Below are 24,118 nucleotides of genomic sequence, written 5' to 3'. Positions count from 1 at the left end.
GTGTGTACATCTTGTTTGTGTGTACATCTTGTCTGTGTGCACATCTTGTCTGTGTGTACATCTTGTCTGTGTGTACATCTTGTCTGTGTGTACATCTTGTTTGTGTGTACATCTTGTCTGTGTGTACATCTTGTCTGTGTGTACATCTTGTTTGTGTGTACATCTTGTCTGTGTGTACATCTTGTCTGTGTGTACATCTTGTCTGTGTGTACATCTTGTCTGTGTGTACATCTTGTCTGTGTGTACATCTTGTTTGTGTATACATCTTGTCTGTGTGTACATCTTGTCTGTGTGTACATCTTGTTTGTGTGTACATCTTGTCTGTGTGTACATCTTGTCTGTGTGTACATCTTGTCTGTGTGTACATCTTGTCTGTGTGTACATCTTGTTTGTGTGTACATCTTGTTTGTGTGTACATCTTGTTTGTGTGTACATCTTGTTTGTGTGTACATCTTGTTTGTATACATCTTGTCTGTGTGTACATCTTGTTTGTATACATCTTGTCTGTGTGTACATCTTGTTTGTATACATCTTGTCTGTGTGTACATCTTGTTTGTGTGTACATCTTGTCTGTGTGTACATCTTGTCTGTGTGTACATCTTGTCTGTGTGTACATCTTGTTTGTGTGTACATCTTGTCTGTGTGTACATCTTGTTTGTGTGTACATCTTGTCTGTGTGTACATCTTGTTTGTGTGTACATCTTGTTTGTGTATACATCTTGTTTGTGTGTACATCTTGTTTGTGTATACATCTTGTCTGTGTGTACATCTTGTTTGTATACATCTTGTCTGTGTGTACATCTTGTTTGTGTGTACATCTTGTCTGTGTGTACATCTTGTCTGTGTGTACATCTTGTCTGTGTGTACATCTTGTCTGTGTATACATCTTGTCTGTGTGTACATCTTGTCTGTGTGTACATCTTGTCTGTGTGTACATCTTGTCTGTGTGTACATCTTGTTTGTGTGTACATCTTGTCTGTGTGTACATCTTGTCTGTGTGTACATCTTGTCTGTGTGTACATCTTGTCTGTGTGTACATCTTGTCTGTGTGTACATCTTGTCTGTGTGTACATCTTGTCTGTGTGTACATCTTGTTTGTATACATCTTGTTTGTATACATCTTGTCTGTGTGTACATCTTGTCTGTGTATACATCTTGTCTGTGTATACATCTTGTCTGTGTGTACATCTTGTCTGTGTATACATCTTGTCTGTGTATACATCTTGTCTGTGTGTACATCTTGTCTGTGTGTACATCTTGTCTGTGTGTACATCTTGTTTGTATACATCTTGTCTGTGTGTACATCTTGTCTGTGTGTACATCTTGTTTGTGTGTACATCTTGTCTGTGTGTACATCTTGTTTGTGTGTACATCTTGTCTGTGTGTACATCTTGTCTGTGTGTACATCTTGTCTGTGTGTACATCTTGTTTGTGTGTACATCTTGTCTGTGTGTACATCTTGTTTGTGTGTACATCTTGTCTGTGTGTACATCTTGTTTGTGTGTACATCTTGTCTGTGTGCACATCTTGTCTGTGTGTACATCTTGTCTGTGTGTACATCTTGTCTGTGTGTACATCTTGTTTGTGTGTACATCTTGTCTGTGTGTACATCTTGTCTGTGTGTACATCTTGTTTGTGTGTACATCTTGTCTGTGTGTACATCTTGTCTGTGTGTACATCTTGTCTGTGTGTACATCTTGTCTGTGTGTACATCTTGTCTGTGTGTACATCTTGTTTGTGTATACATCTTGTCTGTGTGTACATCTTGTCTGTGTGTACATCTTGTTTGTGTGTACATCTTGTCTGTGTGTACATCTTGTCTGTGTGTACATCTTGTCTGTGTGTACATCTTGTCTGTGTGTACATCTTGTTTGTGTGTACATCTTGTTTGTGTGTACATCTTGTTTGTGTGTACATCTTGTTTGTGTGTACATCTTGTTTGTATACATCTTGTCTGTGTGTACATCTTGTTTGTATACATCTTGTCTGTGTGTACATCTTGTTTGTATACATCTTGTCTGTGTGTACATCTTGTTTGTGTGTACATCTTGTCTGTGTGTACATCTTGTCTGTGTGTACATCTTGTCTGTGTGTACATCTTGTTTGTGTGTACATCTTGTCTGTGTGTACATCTTGTTTGTGTGTACATCTTGTCTGTGTGTACATCTTGTTTGTGTGTACATCTTGTTTGTGTATACATCTTGTTTGTGTGTACATCTTGTTTGTGTATACATCTTGTCTGTGTGTACATCTTGTTTGTATACATCTTGTCTGTGTGTACATCTTGTTTGTGTGTACATCTTGTCTGTGTGTACATCTTGTCTGTGTGTACATCTTGTCTGTGTGTACATCTTGTCTGTGTGTACATCTTGTTTGTGTGTACATCTTGTCTGTGTGTACATCTTGTCTGTGTGTACATCTTGTTTGTATACATCTTGTTTGTGTGTACATCTTGTCTGTGTGTACATCTTGTCTGTGTGTACATCTTGTCTGTGTGTACATCTTGTCTGTGTGTACATCTTGTTTGTATACATCTTGTCTGTGTGTACATCTTGTCTGTGTGTACATCTTGTCTGTGTGTACATCTTGTCTGTGTGTACATCTTGTTTGTATACATCTTGTTTGTGTGTACATCTTGTCTGTGTATACATCTTGTCTGTGTGTACATCTTGTCTGTGTGTACATCTTGTCTGTGTGTACATCTTGTCTGTGTGTACATCTTGTCTGTGTGTACATCTTGTTTGTATACATCTTGTCTGTGTATACATCTTGTCTGTGTGTACATCTTGTCTGTGTGTACATCTTGTTTGTGTGTACATCTTGTCTGTGTGTACATCTTGTTTGTGTGTACATCTTGTCTGTGTGTACATCTTGTTTGTATACATCTTGTCTGTGTATACATCTTGTCTGTGTGTACATCTTGTCTGTGTGTACATCTTGTCTGTGTGTACATCTTGTTTGTATACATCTTGTCTGTGTGTACATCTTGTCTGTGTGTACATCTTGTCTGTGTGTACATCTTGTTTGTATACATCTTGTCTGTGTGTACATCTTGTCTGTGTGTACATCTTGTCTGTGTGTACATCTTGTCTGTGTGTACATCTTGTCTGTGTGTACATCTTGTTTGTATACATCTTGTCTGTGTGTACATCTTGTCTGTGTGTACATCTTGTCTGTGTGTACATCTTGTTTGTGTGTACATATTGTTTGTGTATACATCTTGTCTGTGTGTACATCTTGTCTGTGTGTACATCTTGTCTGTGTGTACATCTTGTCTGTGTGTACATCTTGTCTGTGTATACATCTTGTCTGTGTGTACATCTTGTTTGTGTATACATCTTGTCTGTGTATACATCTTGTCTGTGTGTACATCTTGTCTGTGTGTACATCTTGTTTGTGTGTACATCTTGTCTGTGTGTACATCTTGTTTGTATACATCTTGTTTGTGTGTACATCTTGTCTGTGTGTACATCTTGTCTGTGTATACATCTTGTCTGTGTATACATCTTGTCTGTGTGTACATCTTGTCTGTGTGTACATCTTGTCTGTGTGTACATCTTGTCTGTGTGTACATCTTGTCTGTGTGTACATCTTGTTTGTATACATCTTGTCTGTGTGTACATCTTGTCTGTGTGTACATCTTGTTTGTATACATCTTGTTTGTGTGTACATCTTGTTTGTGTGTACATCTTGTCTGTGTGTACATCTTGTCTGTGTGTACATCTTGTCTGTGTGTACATCTTGTCTGTGTGTACATCTTGTCTGTGTGTACATCTTGTTTGTGTGTACATCTTGTCTGTGTGTACATCTTGTCTGTGTGTACATCTTGTTTGTGTGTACATCTTGTCTGTGTGTACATCTTGTTTGTGTGTACATCTTGTTTGTGTGTACATCTTGTCTGTGTGTACATCTTGTCTGTGTGTACATCTTGTCTGTGTGTACATCTTGTCTGTGTGTACATCTTGTCTGTGTGTACATCTTGTTTGTATACATCTTGTCTGTGTGTACATCTTGTCTGTGTGTACATCTTGTCTGTGTGTACATCTTGTTTGTGTGTACATCTTGTCTGTGTGTACATCTTGTTTGTGTGTACATCTTGTCTGTGTGTACATCTTGTCTGTGTGTACATCTTGTCTGTGTGTACATCTTGTTTGTATGTACATCTTGTCTGTGTGTACATCTTGTCTGTGTGTACATCTTGTTTGTGTGTACATCTTGTTTGTATGTACATCTTGTCTGTGTGTACATCTTGTTTGTGTACATCTTGTTTGTATACATCTTGTTTGTGTGTACATCTTGTCTGTGTGTACATCTTGTTTGTATACATCTTGTTTGTGTGTACATCTTGTCTGTGTGTACATCTTGTTTGTGTGTACATCTTGTCTGTGTGTACATCTTGTCTGTGTGTACATCTTGTCTGTGTGTACATCTTGTCTGTGTGTACATCTTGTCTGTGTGTACATCTTGTTTGTGTGTACATCTTGTCTGTGTGTACATCTTGTCTGTGTGTACATCTTGTCTGTGTGTACATCTTGTCTGTGTGTACATCTTGTCTGTGTGTACATCTTGTTTGTATACATCTTGTCTGTGTGTACATCTTGTCTGTGTGTACATCTTGTCTGTGTGTACATCTTGTCTGTGTGTACATCTTGTCTGTGTGTACATCTTGTTTGTATACATCTTGTTTGTATACATCTTGTCTGTGTGTACATCTTGTCTGTGTGTACATCTTGTTTGTATACATCTTGTTTGTATACATCTTGTCTGTGTGTACATCTTGTCTGTGTGTACATCTTGTTTGTATACATCTTGTCTGTGTATACATCTTGTCTGTGTGTACATCTTGTCTGTGTGTACATCTTGTCTGTGTGTACATCTTGTCTGTGTGTACATCTTGTCTGTGTGTACATCTTGTCTGTGTGTACATCTTGTTTGTGTGTACATCTTGTCTGTGTACATCTTGTCTGTGTGTACATCTTGTTTGTGTGTACATCTTGTCTGTGTACATCTTGTCTGTGTGTACATCTTGTTTGTGTGTACATCTTGTTTGTGTGTACATCTTGTTTGTATACATCTTGTCTGTGTGTACATCTTGTCTGTGTGTACATATTGTCTGTGTGTACATCTTGTTTGTATACATCTTGTCTGTGTGTACATCTTGTCTGTGTGTACATCTTGTTTGTATACATCTTGTCTGTGTGTACATCTTGTTTGTATACATCTTGTCTGTGTATACATCTTGTCTGTGTGTACATCTTGTTTGTATACATCTTGTCTGTGTATACATCTTGTCTGTGTGTACATCTTGTCTGTGTGTACATCTTGTTTGTATACATCTTGTCTGTGTGTACATCTTGTTTGTGTGTACATCTTGTCTGTGTGTACATCTTGTCTGTGTGTACATCTTGTTTGTATACATCTTGTCTGTGTGTACATCTTGTCTGTGTGTACATCTTGTCTGTGTGTACATCTTGTCTGTGTGTACATCTTGTTTGTATACATCTTGTCTGTGTGTACATCTTGTTTGTATACATCTTGTCTGTGTGTACATCTTGTCTGTGTGTACATCTTGTCTGTGTGTACATCTTGTTTGTATACATCTTGTCTGTGTGTACATCTTGTCTGTGTGTACATCTTGTTTGTATACATCTTGTCTGTGTATACATCTTGTTTGTATACATCTTGTCTGTGTGTACATCTTGTTTGTATACATCTTGTCTGTGTGTACATCTTGTCTGTGTGTACATCTTGTCTGTGTGTACATCTTGTTTGTATACATCTTGTCTGTGTGTACATCTTGTCTGTGTGTACATCTTGTTTGTATACATCTTGTCTGTGTGTACATCTTGTCTGTGTGTACATCTTGTTTGTATACATCTTGTCTGTGTGTACATCTTGTCTGTGTGTACATCTTGTTTGTGTGTACATCTTGTCTGTGTGTACATCTTGTTTGTGTGTACATCTTGTCTGTGTGTACATCTTGTCTGTGTGTACATCTTGTCTGTGTGTACATCTTGTCTGTGTGTACATCTTGTCTGTGTGTACATCTTGTTTGTGTGTACATCTTGTCTGTGTGTACATCTTGTTTGTGTGTACATCTTGTCTGTGTGTACATCTTGTCTGTGTGTACATCTTGTCTGTGTATACATATTGTCTGTGTGTACATCTTGTTTGTGTGTACATCTTGTCTGTGTATACATCTTGTCTGTGTGTACATCTTGTTTGTATACATATTGTCTGTGTGTACATCTTGTTTGTGTGTACATCTTGTCTGTGTGTACATCTTGTCTGTGTGTACATATTGTCTGTGTGTACATCTTGTTTGTGTGTACATCTTGTCTGTGTGTACATCTTGTCTGTGTGTACATCTTGTCTGTGTGTACATATTGTCTGTGTGTACATCTTGTTTGTATACATCTTGTCTGTGTGTACATCTTGTCTGTGTGTACATCTTGTTTGTGTGTACATCTTGTTTGTGTGTACATCTTGTCTGTGTGTACATATTGTCTGTGTGTACATCTTGTTTGTGTGTACATCTTGTTTGTGTGTACATCTTGTCTGTGTGTACATATTGTCTGTGTGTACATCTTGTCTGTGTGTACATCTTGTTTGTGTGTACATCTTGTCTGTGTGTACATCTTGTCTGTGTGTACATCTTGTCTGTGTGTACATCTTGTCTGTGTGTACATCTTGTCTGTGTGTACATCTTGTCTGTGTGTACATCTTGTTTGTGTGTACATCTTGTTTGTGTGTACATCTTGTTTGTGTGTACATCTTGTTTGTGTATACATCTTGTCTGTGTGTACATCTTGTTTGTGTGTACATCTTGTCTGTGTGTACATATTGTCTGTGTGTACATCTTGTCTGTGTGTACATCTTGTCTGTGTGTACATCTTGTTTGTATACATCTTGTCTGTGTGTACATCTTGTCTGTGTGTACATCTTGTTTGTATACATCTTGTCTGTGTGTACATCTTGTCTGTGTGTACATCTTGTCTGTGTGTACATCTTGTCTGTGTGTACATCTTGTCTGTGTGTACATCTTGTCTGTGTGTACATCTTGTCTGTGTGTACATCTTGTCTGTGTGTACATCTTGTTTGTATACATCTTGTTTGTATACATCTTGTCTGTGTGTACATCTTGTCTGTGTATACATCTTGTCTGTGTATACATCTTGTCTGTGTGTACATCTTGTCTGTGTATACATCTTGTCTGTGTATACATCTTGTCTGTGTGTACATCTTGTCTGTGTGTACATCTTGTCTGTGTGTACATCTTGTTTGTATACATCTTGTCTGTGTGTACATCTTGTCTGTGTGTACATCTTGTTTGTGTGTACATCTTGTCTGTGTGTACATCTTGTTTGTGTGTACATCTTGTCTGTGTGTACATCTTGTCTGTGTGTACATCTTGTCTGTGTGTACATCTTGTTTGTGTGTACATCTTGTCTGTGTGTACATCTTGTTTGTGTGTACATCTTGTCTGTGTGTACATCTTGTTTGTGTGTACATCTTGTCTGTGTGCACATCTTGTCTGTGTGTACATCTTGTCTGTGTGTACATCTTGTCTGTGTGTACATCTTGTTTGTGTGTACATCTTGTCTGTGTGTACATCTTGTCTGTGTGTACATCTTGTTTGTGTGTACATCTTGTCTGTGTGTACATCTTGTCTGTGTGTACATCTTGTCTGTGTGTACATCTTGTCTGTGTGTACATCTTGTCTGTGTGTACATCTTGTTTGTGTATACATCTTGTCTGTGTGTACATCTTGTCTGTGTGTACATCTTGTTTGTGTGTACATCTTGTCTGTGTGTACATCTTGTCTGTGTGTACATCTTGTCTGTGTGTACATCTTGTCTGTGTGTACATCTTGTCTGTGTGTACATCTTGTTTGTGTGTACATCTTGTCTGTGTGTACATCTTGTTTGTGTGTACATCTTGTTTGTATACATCTTGTCTGTGTGTACATCTTGTTTGTATACATCTTGTCTGTGTGTACATCTTGTTTGTATACATCTTGTCTGTGTGTACATCTTGTTTGTGTGTACATCTTGGAGCATAACAGCCTTCTGTGATGTCACAAAAACAACTATTATGGCTCAGAGAAAATGACAAAAATGTATATGTGTTCAGGCTTTCCACCGCGGGAACATATGGTTTTTATGTTTATGTCTTGAAAATGTTGACTAAACATAAAGGGGTCTCTTTCAAAGGTCAATGAGATGGGATGCATGGGAGTCTGGGAGATATAGGTGGGGACGTGGCCTGGTCTATTATTATATAGACCATATTCACACGGCGGCCATGTTGGCATTTCGCATTGAAAAAGCAGGGTGGCAACGGTCAAGGTCAAGGTTAGCTTTATTGTCCCTTGCGGGAAATTGTTTTGCAGCCAGATCATATTAAAAATACACACAAAATACACACATAACAACATTCAATACAGGACTAAGAACAGGGCACTAGAGACAGAGAATTCATGACATACAGTAGTAGCAAAGTCAGCAAAAGTGCATTAGTGGGCAGTATGTGCAAAAGGGCAAGAATAAAGTGCTATTTGCTGTTCAGCAGTTGAATAGCAGCCGGGACAAAGGATAGTTTGAACCTATTAGTCTTTGTGGCGGAACACCCTCAGCCCACAACCTGAGGGCAACAGTTCAAACTCAGACCGAAGTGGGTGATCCGATACCTCCAGGAGGGAGGAGGTTCTCTTAACCCATTTAGGCCTAAGGCCGATTCAAAAAACGCCTTCTAAAGCCTGACCTAAGTTTTCAGAAAAACTTCAAATATGTATATAGCAGCATCAATTCTTTGTAATTTTTGAATACTGTACATACTGTACAGAACCCAAATATGGGTTCCCGGCCTGAGGGGGTAAGACACCAAAAGGGGTTCCCGCCCAGAATATATAAGTTGGGCTTGGTAGCCTATAGTGTCAAGACCAAGACCAAGACCAAGTCTGAGGGGGGGGGGAAACTATTTTGTTTTCAAATAAATGTACTGAAGTAAATGTACAACATTTGCCTCTGAGATGAAGTGAAGTAGAAGTAAAAGTATTGGGAAATGGAAATACGTACAATTACCTCAAAATTGTACTTAAGTACAGTAGTTAAGTAATGTACTTAGTAGTTATATTTACTGTATATTTACTGTATATAACTGAGTACCGCATACTAAAGAAGGAGGCAGGGGCAGAAAATATGAGCGATCCGATGTATGGAGGATGGTGATGGAGATGAGTGGAGGGATCGCTGCACGGCTTCATTAAAGCTGAGAATGACATATATACGCACGCACGCACGCACACACACACGCACGCACGCACGCACGCACGCACGCACGCACGCACGCACGCACGCACACACACACACACACAGAGAGAGAGAGAGAGAAGCTCCACGCCTTACAACCACGGCCCTTTCAATTAACAACCCACTCCTTATCTTGATGGTGTGAATAAGATTATGAGATGAACAAATGATCACCCCAGTATGTGTACCGTATGTATACAGTATGTAGAGAAAGAGAGAAGGGTGGAGGATAGAAGAGAGGAGAGAGATCTACTATAGAGTTGGGAAAAAACACAATTATGATCATATCGACAGCTCCATACTTAGATAGATAAGAGGGGGTTCCAGGTGGTCCTCAGGTCAATGATGGAGAGTTTGCATGGTAACCAAATGACTTATTTATTATTAACATTGTCCTACTGTCTGTCTCTCCTACACCGTCTCCCTCTCAGCTATTTATCCTGATCTAGTGTCAAATGCCACCAGAACCCTTATAGATCTGGACATGACAACATGATACGATGTTTTGTTTTCTCCTTTTGCGTTTTGTTTTGTTGTTTTTGTTCTTTTTTGTCTTGTTCCTGTTAACTGTATATGTCCTGTCTGTCTTTGTTTTTGTTTTATGTTATGTTTGTTTTTTTTCTTGTTTTTTCCCCCCTTCTGTTTGCTTTGTTGTATTATTTTACCTATCAAAGCCATTTATTTGTTAGAAGGGTATAGGCACTATAAGCTTAGGCTTCAGCCTACACCTTTTTGGTCAATGTTTATTTTACAAAAGAAAGCAGGCACTGTATTGATTTGTTTTAATGACCAAAATAAATAAACTCTACTCTCTACTTTCTACTACATATTCTTTAGTTTTTGGGTCTGAGTGTCTGAATGTCATCAAATGGTGGTCCGACTGTCCGTGTCTCAAATGCCGACTAAATAATGGGCCTTTGGATGAAAAGGGTTGAAAAGCACTGCGCTAGGCTATACAGTAGGCTATAGCCTAATTGTTCCTTTTACTGGAAGAGTGCACAGGACAGGATGGTAGGAGAGAGCTCTCCCCTTCCTCTCTCTGCTAAAAAACTGCATGGATACAGCAGAGTGAGGGGGGGGGGGGGGGGGGGGGGTTAGAGGGAGGGAGGGATTTGGGCTTGTTTTTGTATAGTTAAGTCACTGTGTCAGCCAGTCAGCTGCACTCCAGATGAGCACGCGTGTCTGGCTGTAGTGAAATGTAGTGTAGTGTAGTGTAGTGTAGTGTAGTGTGTTTGTGTGTGTGTGTGTGTGTGTGTGTGTGTGTGTGTGTGTGTGTGTGTGTGTGTGTGTGTGTGTGTGTGCATGTACGTGTGTGCATGTGTGCATGTGTACACGTGCGCGCAGGCATGTTTCAACCACACCCACACCCCAAAAAGCCTTGCTCCAGGAAAACATGCTCATGATCCACGTGTTAGACGTGATGGTATAGCATTTATAACAGAAATTACTGTATTTGTACAACGATGTTATTATACAAATATACAGATTGTGGTTTTATTGCATATACATACATTAAAGCCACGTGGCACTGTGTGTGTGGCGTGAGTGTTTGTGTGTGTGTGAGTGTGTGTGTGTGTGTGTGTGTGTGTGTGTGTGTGTGTGTGAGTGTGTTTGTCATAATTCAGGACAGTAGGACACCACGCACACATGCGCACGCACACACACGCGCGCGCACACGCACACCCACACACACACACACACACACACACACACACACACACACACACACACACACACACACACACACACACACACACACACACACACACACAGATTACCGAGGCTCTTCAGATCTCTGCCCCTCCCCCCAGAACAATTGCATGCACATACTCATTATTACACAATGTACAGTAGCCAAATCTGCACCCCACTGAGCCACACATGTCGCACACACACACACACACACACACATACACACGCACACACGCACACGCACGCACACACACACACACACACACACACACACACACACACACACACACACACACACACACACACACACACACACACACACACACACACACACACACACACACACACTAAACACACTAAATAACATCCAAAGGCCGTTTATCTTTATATTCTTTTTTATATTATGTGGCTTTTCTTTCATTACAAAATGTGTCATTTCATTAACAGCCTTTTTTTTCTTCGTGAAAAAGACAATGGAGTGATACAGGAAAAGAGGACAAGGACGGACAAGGAGAGAGAGAGAGAGAGAGAGAGACCACCTCTATGCAGATGTAGGCCTACTATAGTTACATAGGCCTATTATTCACATGTACTTTCCCATACAATAACGTCTTATTCATTCATATAAGTCTCCCATTGCAGCTTTAATAACATAGCAAATAATACGTCCAATCACCATAATCCAACAATATACGTTTATAAAAAAACCCAAAACAAACATGAGTATTATATCAAAGTTTATGTACAGTAGATCTCAATCACACTACCATAGCAGCACATGATGTTCGTGCAAAAGAATAATAATACAAAAACATATTCTCGTGAAATATACATATATACTGCACTGTATACCGAAAGAGAGAACCGCTTTTTACCACTTAAGCCCTATTTTTGGGGAATAACGCCTTGTGAGCTTAAATTATATTATATATTTTTTTGTTTTGTTTAGAAAATTTGGAGAATCTTTGTTTGAAGAATCGTTGAAAGATTTTCAAAAAAAAGTTCAAACTGTTATTTATTAAGTCATGTTTTCCCTCTTACACAATTTTGACCTTTTTGGAAACTTTTTGAAAATCGTCGAAATGTCTCAACATATGTTCAAAAATAGTCTTATATATTACAGCCACACTAAGAATTTCATAATACATCTGTATAATACAATTACATTTTTATCAAAGTGTCAAAATCACGAGTCGTCCCCAAGACACTTTACATGTAGAGCAGAGACCCGATAGAGATCCCACCTCTGCCGGGTGTACACATGTATGTAAACATGGTACATCTTTAGGTTAAGGCCAGTCCACGGCAATGATTCACAACGGAACTAGTTACAACCGCAATTCTTGCAACCATTTCCCCAAAAGGCACCGGTCTGCAACTGGTCAGTCCAGACCGCTGCAATGTCTTAAAACTGGTTGCAAGTTGCGACTAGTTACACTGCAGGTGTGGACTGACTCAATATCTTTCATGAAAACAGAAGTACACCTTGTGTAAAGTATAGCATAGCCAATAGGTTACCACTGCCAGTAATAGATGACATTTCTGGAGTTGCTATAATTGTACAATTTCTTCAGAAAAACATATTGTCTGCCCACCATTTTCCAGAGAGAGAGAGGGTCAATACCAAGTTTGAAGTGGAATGCCTCATTCGGTTCTATCTATAATTTTCGAAAAAGTGTGTTTTGCTATATGAGGTTATGAATGGAGTGATAAACACACAGAAAGCTACCATCGCTGCAATGCCGTCACATTATATTCTAGCACCAGAAGTGTATACCTTCTCAAAAGTCATAGGTTACCCATATGGTTACCCAGACTAAAATGAGCATTAGCGAGGACGAATTATACGAAGATATGGTTGAAAATGGGCGAAAAAAAGTGCTCATTTTAAGTAAGAAATTTGAGCACTTCTTCCACCACCGCTTAATTCTTTTGAACATTTTTAATTATTTCTTCTTTTCCCAGGTTCAAAGTGGTTCATTAATATATGCACGTATTCGTTACTCCCTGTGTGTGTGTATATTCTTCAAGTAATATTTTTTCAGAAGTCGAGTGCGGATCAAAACTCTTCCTCTGTTCAGCAGAAGACAAGTGAATTAAGGAATAATACAAAAGAAAAGAAACGTGTCTAAACATAATTATAAAACAAGCACAACGTGTAAAATATATCAAATAAAACAGGTGTAAAAAACAATGTTTACAGGAATATGATGAACCAATGGTTCTGAGGCATTGAGGTTGTATTAAAGAACCCGTAGACTCTTAACGGTGTCCACAGACACATCTAAAGTAAGCCTCCAGCCCTGCTTGGAACCTCTCCCTCCATAGCAGCTCCCAATTGACTTTCCGCATTGTTTCTTTATTTTTAATGTTTTCCCCTCACATCGTATCCAAACAGCATATAAGGGTCCCTGCTCTCGGATGCTTCACAGATTTCATTACTATTCTGGAATCTACAAAATGTCTTCTAAAAGTATGTTAAACGATGTTTTCTGAAAAACCTATATGTTTCTGTATCAGTGCTTCTCAACCTTTTTCATGGTTAACACCGGCGACCCGCATGTGAAAATATGTTGTTCCAGGGACCCCTCAGAAGCAATGATATATTATATACACATACACATTATTCAAAAAATGTGCAACTGTTTTCACTTATGATGCATTCAATGGTCTGGAAAGGGCAGTTGTTTTACAGACAAACTGCCTCAGAGCTATAGTGGAGGGAGAGGTTCCGATCGGAGCTACAAAACCACCGGCAGAATAACAATGTTTCAAAATATCCAAGGAGAACGACATCATGTTTGGCCACTCAGTCAGAACACAATTTGATGTTTGGCATATTTTGAAACACGTCTTTTTTTTGTCCTCTTGTTTTTGTTTGTTTTTTTGCTATAAAACATGCTGTAATACGTGTACAAAATACAATCAGAACTGAATGCATTTCAGAGCAGCAGGAGGAGGACGTACTTTCTGTTTGGTACTGAAGGCACAAGCAGTGTGATCCTCTTCCTTTCTGCTTCAAGGTTCCCCCCCACGCTGCCTATAACGTCAAAATATCCATGTCTATGAAACAGCCGTCACTCACATATCATCCACAGTGCACAGCGGTGATCATCAAGCTGCCAGTTCAAATAAATACAAACAGTAATAAATTATGATTTTTACATGAATAAATTATCCCATCTCGTCCGTCAGATCGCCTGTTGGCGTTCAGGGGGTTCTGATGTTGGCATGTCGCAGACACAGAGAGTCCTGTAATGAGTCCATTTTTCCTTTTTACAGATCTTTGAAGTCAGTTTGGACACTGCTGTACACTGTCCTCCTGTTAACACCAGCTCACAGGTTTGAATCCAGTTCATGTCCTGTGCTGTCCTGTCCCGCAGTGTCCTTGAACAGAATGCTGCTCGTGTGTGTGTGTGTGTGTGTGTGTGTGCGTTTGCACACGCGAGTGTATTGTTGGTTTGTGCCACATTTGTCACACATGTACATTAAAACGTATTTATTTTCCTCCAAACTGCTTCCCCGTTGCGTTAAGTTCAGAATGTCTTTGTTGAGTCACCGTTTGTTCTTGGTCTGCAGAGTGACATCATCATCAGTGACCAGCGATGCAAAGACGCAATGATGCATGTAGCTGCTCCAAATGGTGTGTGTGTGAACGCACCATATTGGTTTATGTAATGTTTGTTTAAAGTGATGTCATTCCGAAAGCCAGATGGAAAAGAAAAAAAAAAGAAAAAAAAAAGAGATGATTTCTTTTTGGAAAAATAATTTGACAACTCTGCCCCAAAATATAGGGACACCAAGATTAATATAGTTAACATAATATGTTCAATTAAATGGTTAAATTGTGATATATTATCAAACATGGGGACGTTAAATGCAAAACCAGCCCTGGTTTCGTGGAGGCGTATTTCCTTTACGTCATACAAAACAAAACAACGTTGCAGCTACAGTACAATGTTCCCAGAAAAAAACACATTTCAAATAATATTCATATTTCTTTCCCCAACACACATTTCTCATCTGTTCATCATATCATTCAGTTAACCCATTCTGAACGGGCACCCATTTTGGTGTCAGCATCACGTCATGCTTTAGCTATTTAAAAATAGCAGATCTACAAGCTCATATCGCGCCACCGAGTGGCGCGATACGAGCTTGTAGGTCTGCTATTTTTGAAAAATCGAAGAGCTACTGACATTTTTAGAATCTGATCTCAGGTCAGAATGGGTTCATCAGACCAGTGTGTGTCCGGCGGAAACCTTGTATGAATCTGATCTCAGGTCAGAATGGGATAACTCGATAGATTTGTGTAAACAGCGTCTCTTGGCTTCAAGTGTTTTCTCGTCGACCTCTCAGCTCCAGAAGTCACTGTGCAAATACTTTGTGTTTATGGAATATAATGGTGACCATGATTAACATTACAGTACCTTTCTTTCTTTTTTTGTCCGTTTCATTTTTTAATGTGGTCTTACGATGACATCGTAGTGGTAGAAATGAGTGGTTCCCAAACTTAACTTCAAGGACACCTGATTTGGTAAGCATTGTAAGGGTCCATTTGGTTCCTGTCATTTACCTGGAACCCCCGCCAAAGGACCCCTTGAGCGCCGCGCGCGCAGGGGCTACATAGTAAGACAGCGTCAACAGCTTGTGGCGTGCGTGTCCAATTGACCCCCCCCCAGTGATCGCGCGAGTGTCGTCCAGCGCTTGCAGCGCGTCAGGGCCGTTCGCAGGCCTCTCTAGGCTTGGGTTCTGAGCCTCCTGGACAGGCCTATACATGGACCACTGTCCTCTCCTCGCTCCTCTCCTCCTTTATACTCCTGACCTCTGTCCGGTCTGTCTGTCCATCTGTTTCCGACGACAGAGTCTCTCTCTTCTCCTGTGTCTCCTCTACCACCAGCAGCACCTCGTCCTCCTTCTCCTCTGCCCTCTCCTTGTCACCCTCCTGCTCCTTTCCGCAGCGGCGAAGTTGCTTGGCGGGAACCGGGGAGGAGGCGGGGGAAGGCGCGTCCGTTTCCGTCCAGCTCAGCCTGCGTTTCTGCCAAAAACAAACACACCACAAACCTTCGCGTCAGATTTGTCGTTTAATCGCTAGCCTCGGCGACCTTGCCGGCGTACCATTCCGCAAAGGCTAAACTATGGCCTTCAGATGTGCATGTTATGTAGACAGATGCCAGGTCATAGGTTCTTGGTTTACGTACAGTGTGATTATAGATTACTATTTCTACGCATTTGATGTATTACCTTGCGTTGCATACTGTAAATCGCTCTGGATTAACCCATTCTGAACGGGAACCCATTTTGGTGTTCGCATCATTTTATGCTTTAGCTATTGAAAAATAGCAGATCTACAAGCTCATAGCGCGCCACCGAGTGGGGCGCTACGAGCTTGTAGGTCTGCTATTTTTAGAACGACTGACATTTTTTTAAATCTGATCTCAGGTCAGAATGGGTTAATCAGACCAGTGTGTGTCCAGTGGAAACCTCGTATGAATCTGATCTCAGGTCAGAATGGGTTAAGAGCATCCGCTAAATGCCTAAAATTGATGTCTATGTGTGCACTAGTATATCACACCCGCGACGTTCTTCTCACCTTGACGGGGATGTGGCGCTGGTCCCGTTCTTTGAGGGGAGGGGTGGCGGCCGGGCCAGTCGGGGCCGCCGGGCTGCCGCACAGCAGCGACAGGTCCGGCGAGGAGGAGGAGGACGCCAGCGACGCCGAGGGCACGGAGTTGGTGGGAACCTGGGGAAACCAGTGCTTCAGCATGGTCTCCACCTTCAGGATGGTGGTGAGATACTTCTCTCTGCAGGAGGGAGGGAGGGAGGGAGAGAGACAGAGAGTTATGAGAAAAAGCCAAATCCACCAGAGACTCATAGTAGACTGATTGAATACATGAACGCTCGCCCCCAAAAACACGCTGGGTCAAATCCGGCGACCTCTGAAAGATGTATTCCTGAACCTATAAAAAAATGGGGGTGAGTGTGTTCTGGGGTGAGCGTTCCGGTTACCACACAGATTGATTGATTGATTGATTGATGGGTGGGTTCAGTTCTTACCCACTGTTGGGTCGCTGTAAGACCCCAATTATCCTCTGGATTCGGTCCATGGCCACCGTCTGCTGGAGGCTGCTCAGACCTGTCAATCACAAAGCACAGAGTCAGCACCTATCTGCAGTACAAACAGTAACAGCTTATAAATACTGCTACACACATACAGTATGCACGTGCACACGCACGCACGCACGTGTGTGTGTGTGTGTGTGTGTGTGTGTGCGTGTGTGCGTGCCTTTCTGCATGCAGACAGGATCAATAGACTGGGTCAATACACACCACTGTACCGCAGCATGGACACCATGTACTGTACTCATATCACGTTAACATAATATCATAAACATATCGTCTGTCTGTCTGTCTGTCTGTCTGTCTGTCTGTCTGTCTGTCTGTCTGTCTGTCTGTCTGTCTGTCTGTCTGTCTTCAATGTACAGATGATTATTATTATTTTATATTATATTGTTTGTAATGCTAGGTTCTCTCAAGAACAGTTTCCGAGCTGGTTTGATTCCAGCAGGTCTGAATGCATTCAGAACGTGTGTACGTTGTTAGTGTGAATGAATCCACATCCTATTGGGGCACCGCCCCAGAGGCAAACAGCAGAGAGCGCTGTTTTTCCTCTTTCTTGTCAATGGGTTCCCAGATTGGGTTCCTGGTTCTTGCTCAGTGTAAGTGGCTCTGGATACAGAGCGTCTGCGTCTCTACATTCCTAAATTAAATTCTTGTACGTTTATGAAGGTTTGATGCTCACCGCGGTCAAACCGTCCTCTCTTGATGCCCTTCAGCAGGTCCAGCAACGGCCGAATGAAACCCTGCAACTCAGCACACTGCGAGACAGAGAGAGAGAGAGAGAGAGAGAGAGAGACAGAGAGAGAGACAGAGAGAGAGAGAGAGAGAGAGAGAGACAGAGAGAGAGAGAAAGAGAGAGAGAGAGAAAGGTTAACACTAGTATCACGTTAAGCCTCTCGTGTCCATATCAGATGTTTTGTTGTATCTGTTCATCCGCTGCCTCACTCAGAGAAAGACAGCGGCCAGCCACCGAAATATATAATAGGGCTGAAGCGGTTAGTGTGTTTTGCTTTACACCACAGTGTGTCGCTATAGTAAGTACATTTATTTGTATATATACCTTCTGGGAGAACAGTAAGTCTCCGTGGGTCTTCGTGTTGTGGGTAGCCGCCGTGTCTTTCTTCTGCTGCCCCCTGTGGTGGCCGGAGGTACTGCAGCTGGCGCTGCTCTGCTGCCCCCTGTGGTGGCCGGAGGTGCTGCAGCCGGCGCTGTTCTGCTGAAAGGATATTATAGGCTTGTTAAAACTAACGGAATAACTAAAACTAAAACTTGAAAAAGCATTTGCGTTAACCGAACTAAAGAAAAATAACAGAAAAAAAGGATAACTAACTGAAACTGTATTGTGTGTTTACAAAACTAATTAAAAACTGAAATTAAAAAAAAATGCCCTTAGTTTTGATTGATTGTCCAACAGTAACTGAATATTTTTTAAATGGTGTCTTTTGTGAAGTTTTTAATACACCTGACAAATACCCCGAAGTAAGAAAAAAGCTATAAAACTAACATGAAACTTAATAAAAAACTAAACTAAAACTAGCTGAATTGGTAAAACATAATAATCAACGCTAACTAAAACAAAAGTACAATGAAAAATCCAGAACTGTTCTCTAACCTTGGTCTGCTGGCCCCTGTGGAGGACCGAGGTACTGCAGCCACCGCTGCTCTGCTGTCCCCTGTGGTGAGCAGAGGTACTGCTCTGCTGGCCCCTGTGGTGAGCAGAGGTACTGCTCTGCTGTCCCCTGTGGTGAGCCGAGGTACTGCTCTGCTGTCCCCTGTGGTGAGCCGAGGTACTGCTCTGCTGGCCCCTGTGGTGAGCCGAGGTACTGCTCTGCTGGCCTCGGTGGTGAGCCGAGGTGTTGCCGCTGCCCTGCGAGCCGTACGAGCGGTCCGAGGCGCCTTCGTTGACTTCCTCCTCCTTGACGCCGTACGCCCGCCAGCTCGCCCGCCCGCCGCCTCCTCTGTCCACCACCGCAGACCCGCCCCCTGCGCCGCTGGCTCCTCCTCCTCCTATGATGATGGAGGAGGAAGTGGAGGAGTTGGAGGCGGAGGAAGACGCGGCGGGCAGGAAGACGTCGGACTCGTCAGAGTCGCTGCTGCTGGCCAACAGGTAGTTGTCGTCGGAGCTCAGGTCGTCGGAGGACGCCGGGGAGGAAGCGCTGCTCTGGGTCTGCATCATGGCTGCTGAGGAGATCAATAACCAATCAATCAATCAATCAATCAATCAATCAATCACTGTCTGTTATACTGTTCACATCTATCACTAATAATCACGTCTAATCACTATCAATCACGTATAATCAATCACTAACAGTCACTACCAATCACTACCAATCAATTTTTTCCGGACCCCGGGCAGAGGCTTTTGTACCCGTTCTGGACAACCGGCTATCCGACGGACTCTACACACACACACACACACACACACACACACACACACACACACACACACACACACACACACACACACACACACACACACACACACACACACACACACACACACACACACATACAGAGACTTGGTGCATTAATAGACAGATAGGACCACAATAGAAACAAGTCCCCACTCCCAGGACTTTTTTGTGTTATCCTTTTAGCCATGACATGTGCCTTGGACTGTTTACATTTCTGACTAAGAACCTTTAAATATAAATTAAGTTATAATCAACAGTCCAATCCGTCATGCAGACAATTTCTTCCGTTGGGGAAATGGAGACCAGAGAGAGTACTGCCGAGGTTATGTCAGGACATGCATGCTGCTATTGTCTACTACTGGGCGGGTAATTTGGGTCGCGTTTGCCAGAAGGTTCAGCTGAGGTCGACTCTCTATATGCTATAGAGGAGGTTAAATTGGGTGAAGTTGTTAAATTGTAATGATACAAGTGCCAGGATTGGTTCAGCTGAGGTCGACTGGCTATGCTATAGAGGAGGTTAAATTGGGTGAAGTTGTAATGACACTAGGAATGAGAAACAGGGGGATGGATGTGTTGGAACTGCTGAGAGGAAATGTTGTTATGATGACTAGCAGGTCATACCGGGTCATGTTGTTGCAGTATGTTAGCAGGAGGTGGATTTGGGCCGTGTGCATGGTAAAGACATCTGAGGTGAAATCAGGTCGTGTGGCTGTGATGATATGGGCCACATGCGGCCCCCACCTTCACTTAATGTGGCCCTCAGGTTAATGTCAGAATACTGATATAGTATTGGTTTCAGCTGTTACTATTCCACAACACAATGCAAACATGACCCGCTTGTATTACTTCCGTCTAAATTAGTAGCTCATTGCTTCAACACAAGTATAATTAAAGGTATATTCAGTGATTTCACTTAATTCAAATATCACTTATTTCTTTTGTTGTGATAATCCTCTCTACTATAGAGTGTGCTGACCATATATGGAGTTCCTCCCTGTCCCCAGTTAACCCCTGGGGGTCAAAAAACCTTAGGTTTCGTTTTTGACTCTCTATCCTGATTGGACGAAAGGCTTAGGTCCCAGCCAAAAACGAAACCTAAGGTTTTTTGAGTGAAATCACTGAATATACCTTTAAAGGCATTTGAAATTACATACAAATTTTCAGGATTCCAATTAAAAAATAGCAAAGATTCAAGATTTCAATTCGAATATAGCAAACTTTGTAGATAGCTTGTAGATCGGCTATTTTTGCTACGACAGTAATATATGGCCCTATAGGGAGTGAGTGTGGAAATATAGTGGCCCTCTCCGTCGTCAAAGTTGCCCACCCCTGATTTATAGGTCATATTGGGTGGTGTGGCTGTGATGCTGTAGGTTATATTGGGTCGTCAGAGGACATCAGAGGTGAAATCGGGTCGTGTGGCTGTGATGCTATACGTAGGTCATATTGGCAGTGGCGTGCACAGACATTTAGAGGGGCAGGTGCTCGAGTGGAAAAAAAGGGCACCTTGACTGTGCAGCGCATTTTGGGCCGGGAACCCATTTTGGTGCTTTAGCTATTTAAAAATAGCAGATCTACAAGCTCGTAGCGTGCCACCGAGTGGCGCGCTACGAGCTTGTAGGTCTGCTATTTATTTTTTTATCGAAGAACCACTGACATAGAAACATAGCTTTAGATTGTGGGGGCCTAAATAATATAGAAGAAGCGTTTTTTTAACAAGATTTGAAAAAATAATTAAACTTTTTTTGTTTTTTGTTTTTTTTTATAAGCAAAATTGCCAAAAAGGGCAGGGGGTGCTCTAGCACCCCCTAGTGTCTATCTGTGCACGCCACTGCATATTGGGTCGTGTGGCTGTGATGCTACTGTATAGGTTATATTGGGTCGTCAGAGGACATCAGAGGTGAAATCGGGTCGTGTGGCTGTGATGCTATAGGTCATATTGGGTCGTGCTACTGTATACATGTAGGTCATATTGGGTTGTGGTACTGTAATGCTACTGTATAGGTTATACTGGGTCGTGCTGTAAATACATTGGAGGTGTTGCTATGATACTAGGAGGTTAAACCAGGTTGTCGTGATGCAGGAAGAGCGAGATTGAGAGAGAGGGAGAGAGATATTGAGACTGAGAGAGAGAGAGAGAGAGAGAGAGAGAGAGAGAGAGAGAGAGAGAGGAAATAGAGCTTATAGGTGTGCAACAAGCAGCATCAATACTCAGTACTTGGTGTATTGGTTGATTGATCGGTGTATTGATTTGAATGGCCATAATAATAATAATAATAGCCTATAACAAATAAAAATACAAACAACAACATCTAGAATGTAACAGGGAAAATATACCATTTAAGGGCATTTCCCTGTTACACTGGAATATGAATAAGATAGCAACATGATAATAGTGTATCATTTAAGGGCATTTCCCTGTTACACTGGAATATGAATAAGATAGCAACATGATAATAATGTATCACGTAACAACAATTGCAACAGTATATACACAGTTTCTCACCATGCGGTCCAGGGACCAACCGGGGGGCCGAATGGACCTTAAATGGACCTGTAACTGCATATCACAACCAGGGGTCCTTGAGAACCCACTGGTAGTAGTAACAGTGGAAATAAAGCCCCAGTGTGTGTGTGTGTGTGTGTGTGTGTGTGTGTGTGTGTGTGTGTGTGTGTGTGTGTGTGTGTGTGTGTGTGTGTGTGTGTGTGTGTGTGTGTGTGCACAGCAGTTGCGCACGCACACCCAGTGTCCTAGTTTAACCGGCTATAGACTAGCCTGGAATGGGGTGGGTGCACAATGTCTGAGAGAGAGAGAGAGAGAGAGGAGAGAGAGAGAGAGAGAGAGAGAGAGAGAGAGAGAGAGAGAGAGAGAGAGAGAGAGAGAGAGGTGGGGGGAAATGGTGCTCAGTGCAGCACAGCAGTGGAATCAGAAAAAGGCAGGCGCTCTCTCTCTCTCTCACACACACACACACACACACACACACACACACACACACACACACACACACACACACACACACACACACACACACACGCTTCCTTTCTGGCAGTATGTATCATGCCTCTCCTCTCCTCTAAACCTCTCCTATGGTCTTGGAGGCTGCATGAGAACTGCATGGTTCTTGCATTAAACACAACACAGCATTCCTTATAGCCTACTTCACACACACACACACACACACACACACACACACACACACACACACACACATCCTCAAAAGTGCTATTTCTATCCTTATTATGTATTTTGAACTATCATGATATTATTATTATCATTCTTCATTGTTTATTTTGTTCATTATTAGTATTAGGCTATATGTATTATCATCAACCAATCAACCAATCAACCAATCAACCAATCAATCAGGTACCTAAACCAGGAATCACTCACTGGAAACAAATTAACTTGAATATTGAAACCCACACAATGCTCGTTCTTCAGTCAGCACACTGACCTGAATCCCCCCCCCCCCCCCTCTCTCTCTCTCTCTCTCTCTCCTCTCTCTCTCTCTCTCTCTCTCTCTCTCTCTCTCTCTCTCACTGACTCACATACACACACAAACCACACGCGGCACGCCCACACACACTAACACACTTGCGAATGGGCTCCTACTTCATGTGTACACCGTCCAACACCACTTAAACACTAACACAAACAACATCAACAACTGACGCTAAAACTCACGTTTTCCCCCAAACCGATTTTAATTTAGAAACAGCTGGCTTTATATAGACATTTTATTTATTTATTATCACGTGATTCGTTTCGCATTAACAAACTAAAGTTAATTGTATAGCCTATAGGACTATAGCCTATAAAATAAAAATCGGCCTGTATTAGCAATAGCAAATAATATAATAGTAGACTATAGTAAATAACCATCATCATCATCATCTCAACAGTTCTAAGCAATACGCATTCAGTGCTCTCTCTCTCTCTCTCTCTCTCTCTCTCTCTCTCTCTCTCTCTCTCTCTCTCTCTCTCTCTCTCTCTCTCTCTCTCTCGCAAATTTCAATTCAATTTTCAATTCAAACGGGCTTTATTGGCATGAGCAAACATAGCCTATATACATTTAAAGAAACGCAGTCTCTCTATCCTGCATGCACAGAATCAAACAGATAAAACACAGCGGCACCACTGCAGCTCTAGGGCAGCGGGGGCATGTTGCTGCTGTATTTTACTGTATATATATAATATATCTTTACGTGGCAGCTTGCCTTGCACAGTATAAAGACATCAAACACAACAATGAGACAATAAGGTCATTACCTGTATGGTAAAGAAGCATCCAGGGCATCTATCTGCAGTATAGACTGTAAGGTATAGCAGACAGTCCAGTCCGTCTAGCCGCTATTCTCAGTATTGTGCCGTTCAACCCTCCCCAGAAAGCAGTGGAGAGCCGGCTAACACGCACCGTGCACGCCGCACGGCACGCACATCCCCTACACACTCACTCGCACACGCGCGCGTATAGTGCGCTCATTGGCTAACCCCCCCCCGGCCCCCCCTCTCTCAATACTACATGTGCGCATGGTGATACACGTGTCGCCGCATTCGGCGCGTCAGTGCGTGCCGCTCGC

The 24,118-nt window shown here is 41.9% G+C and overlaps 2 protein-coding genes across 5 annotated transcripts in view; one reads left to right on the top strand and one right to left on the bottom strand.

The window, feature by feature from the left end:
• s100w (S100 calcium binding protein W) overlaps positions 1-24,118 on the top strand; it is a 270,184-nt gene that overhangs the window by 72,767 nt on the left and 173,299 nt on the right. The gene's annotated exons all lie outside the window — the stretch shown is intronic.
• Positions 15,205-23,912, bottom strand: LOC310856370 (uncharacterized protein). Of its 4 annotated transcripts, XR_014569078.1 has the most exons (8): positions 23,808-23,912; positions 18,736-19,304; positions 18,184-18,339; positions 17,806-17,881; positions 17,061-17,139; positions 16,597-16,807; positions 15,485-16,041; positions 15,205-15,433 (listed from the first exon to the last, which is right to left on the bottom strand). XR_014569078.1 is itself a non-coding variant. In XM_083761751.1 (7 exons), exons 1-7 carry the CDS (start codon positions 23,833-23,835, stop codon positions 15,775-15,777), a joined length of 1,386 nt encoding a protein of 461 aa, XP_083617877.1. In that variant the 5' UTR covers positions 23,836-23,912; the 3' UTR covers positions 15,205-15,774. The 4 variants fall into 4 exon arrangements, 3 of the variants coding, with proteins under 3 accessions (XP_083617877.1, XP_083617879.1, XP_083617878.1); XM_083761751.1 differs by having other exon boundaries at positions 15,205-16,041; XM_083761753.1 differs by having other exon boundaries at positions 15,205-16,041; positions 18,184-18,336.

This window comes from Protomyctophum parallelum, assembly GCF_964188405.1.
Source record: "Protomyctophum parallelum genome assembly, chromosome: 3".
Lineage (NCBI taxonomy): Eukaryota > Metazoa > Chordata > Actinopteri > Myctophiformes > Myctophidae > Protomyctophum > Protomyctophum parallelum.
This window is presented reverse-complemented; position numbering and strand designations above follow the sequence as displayed.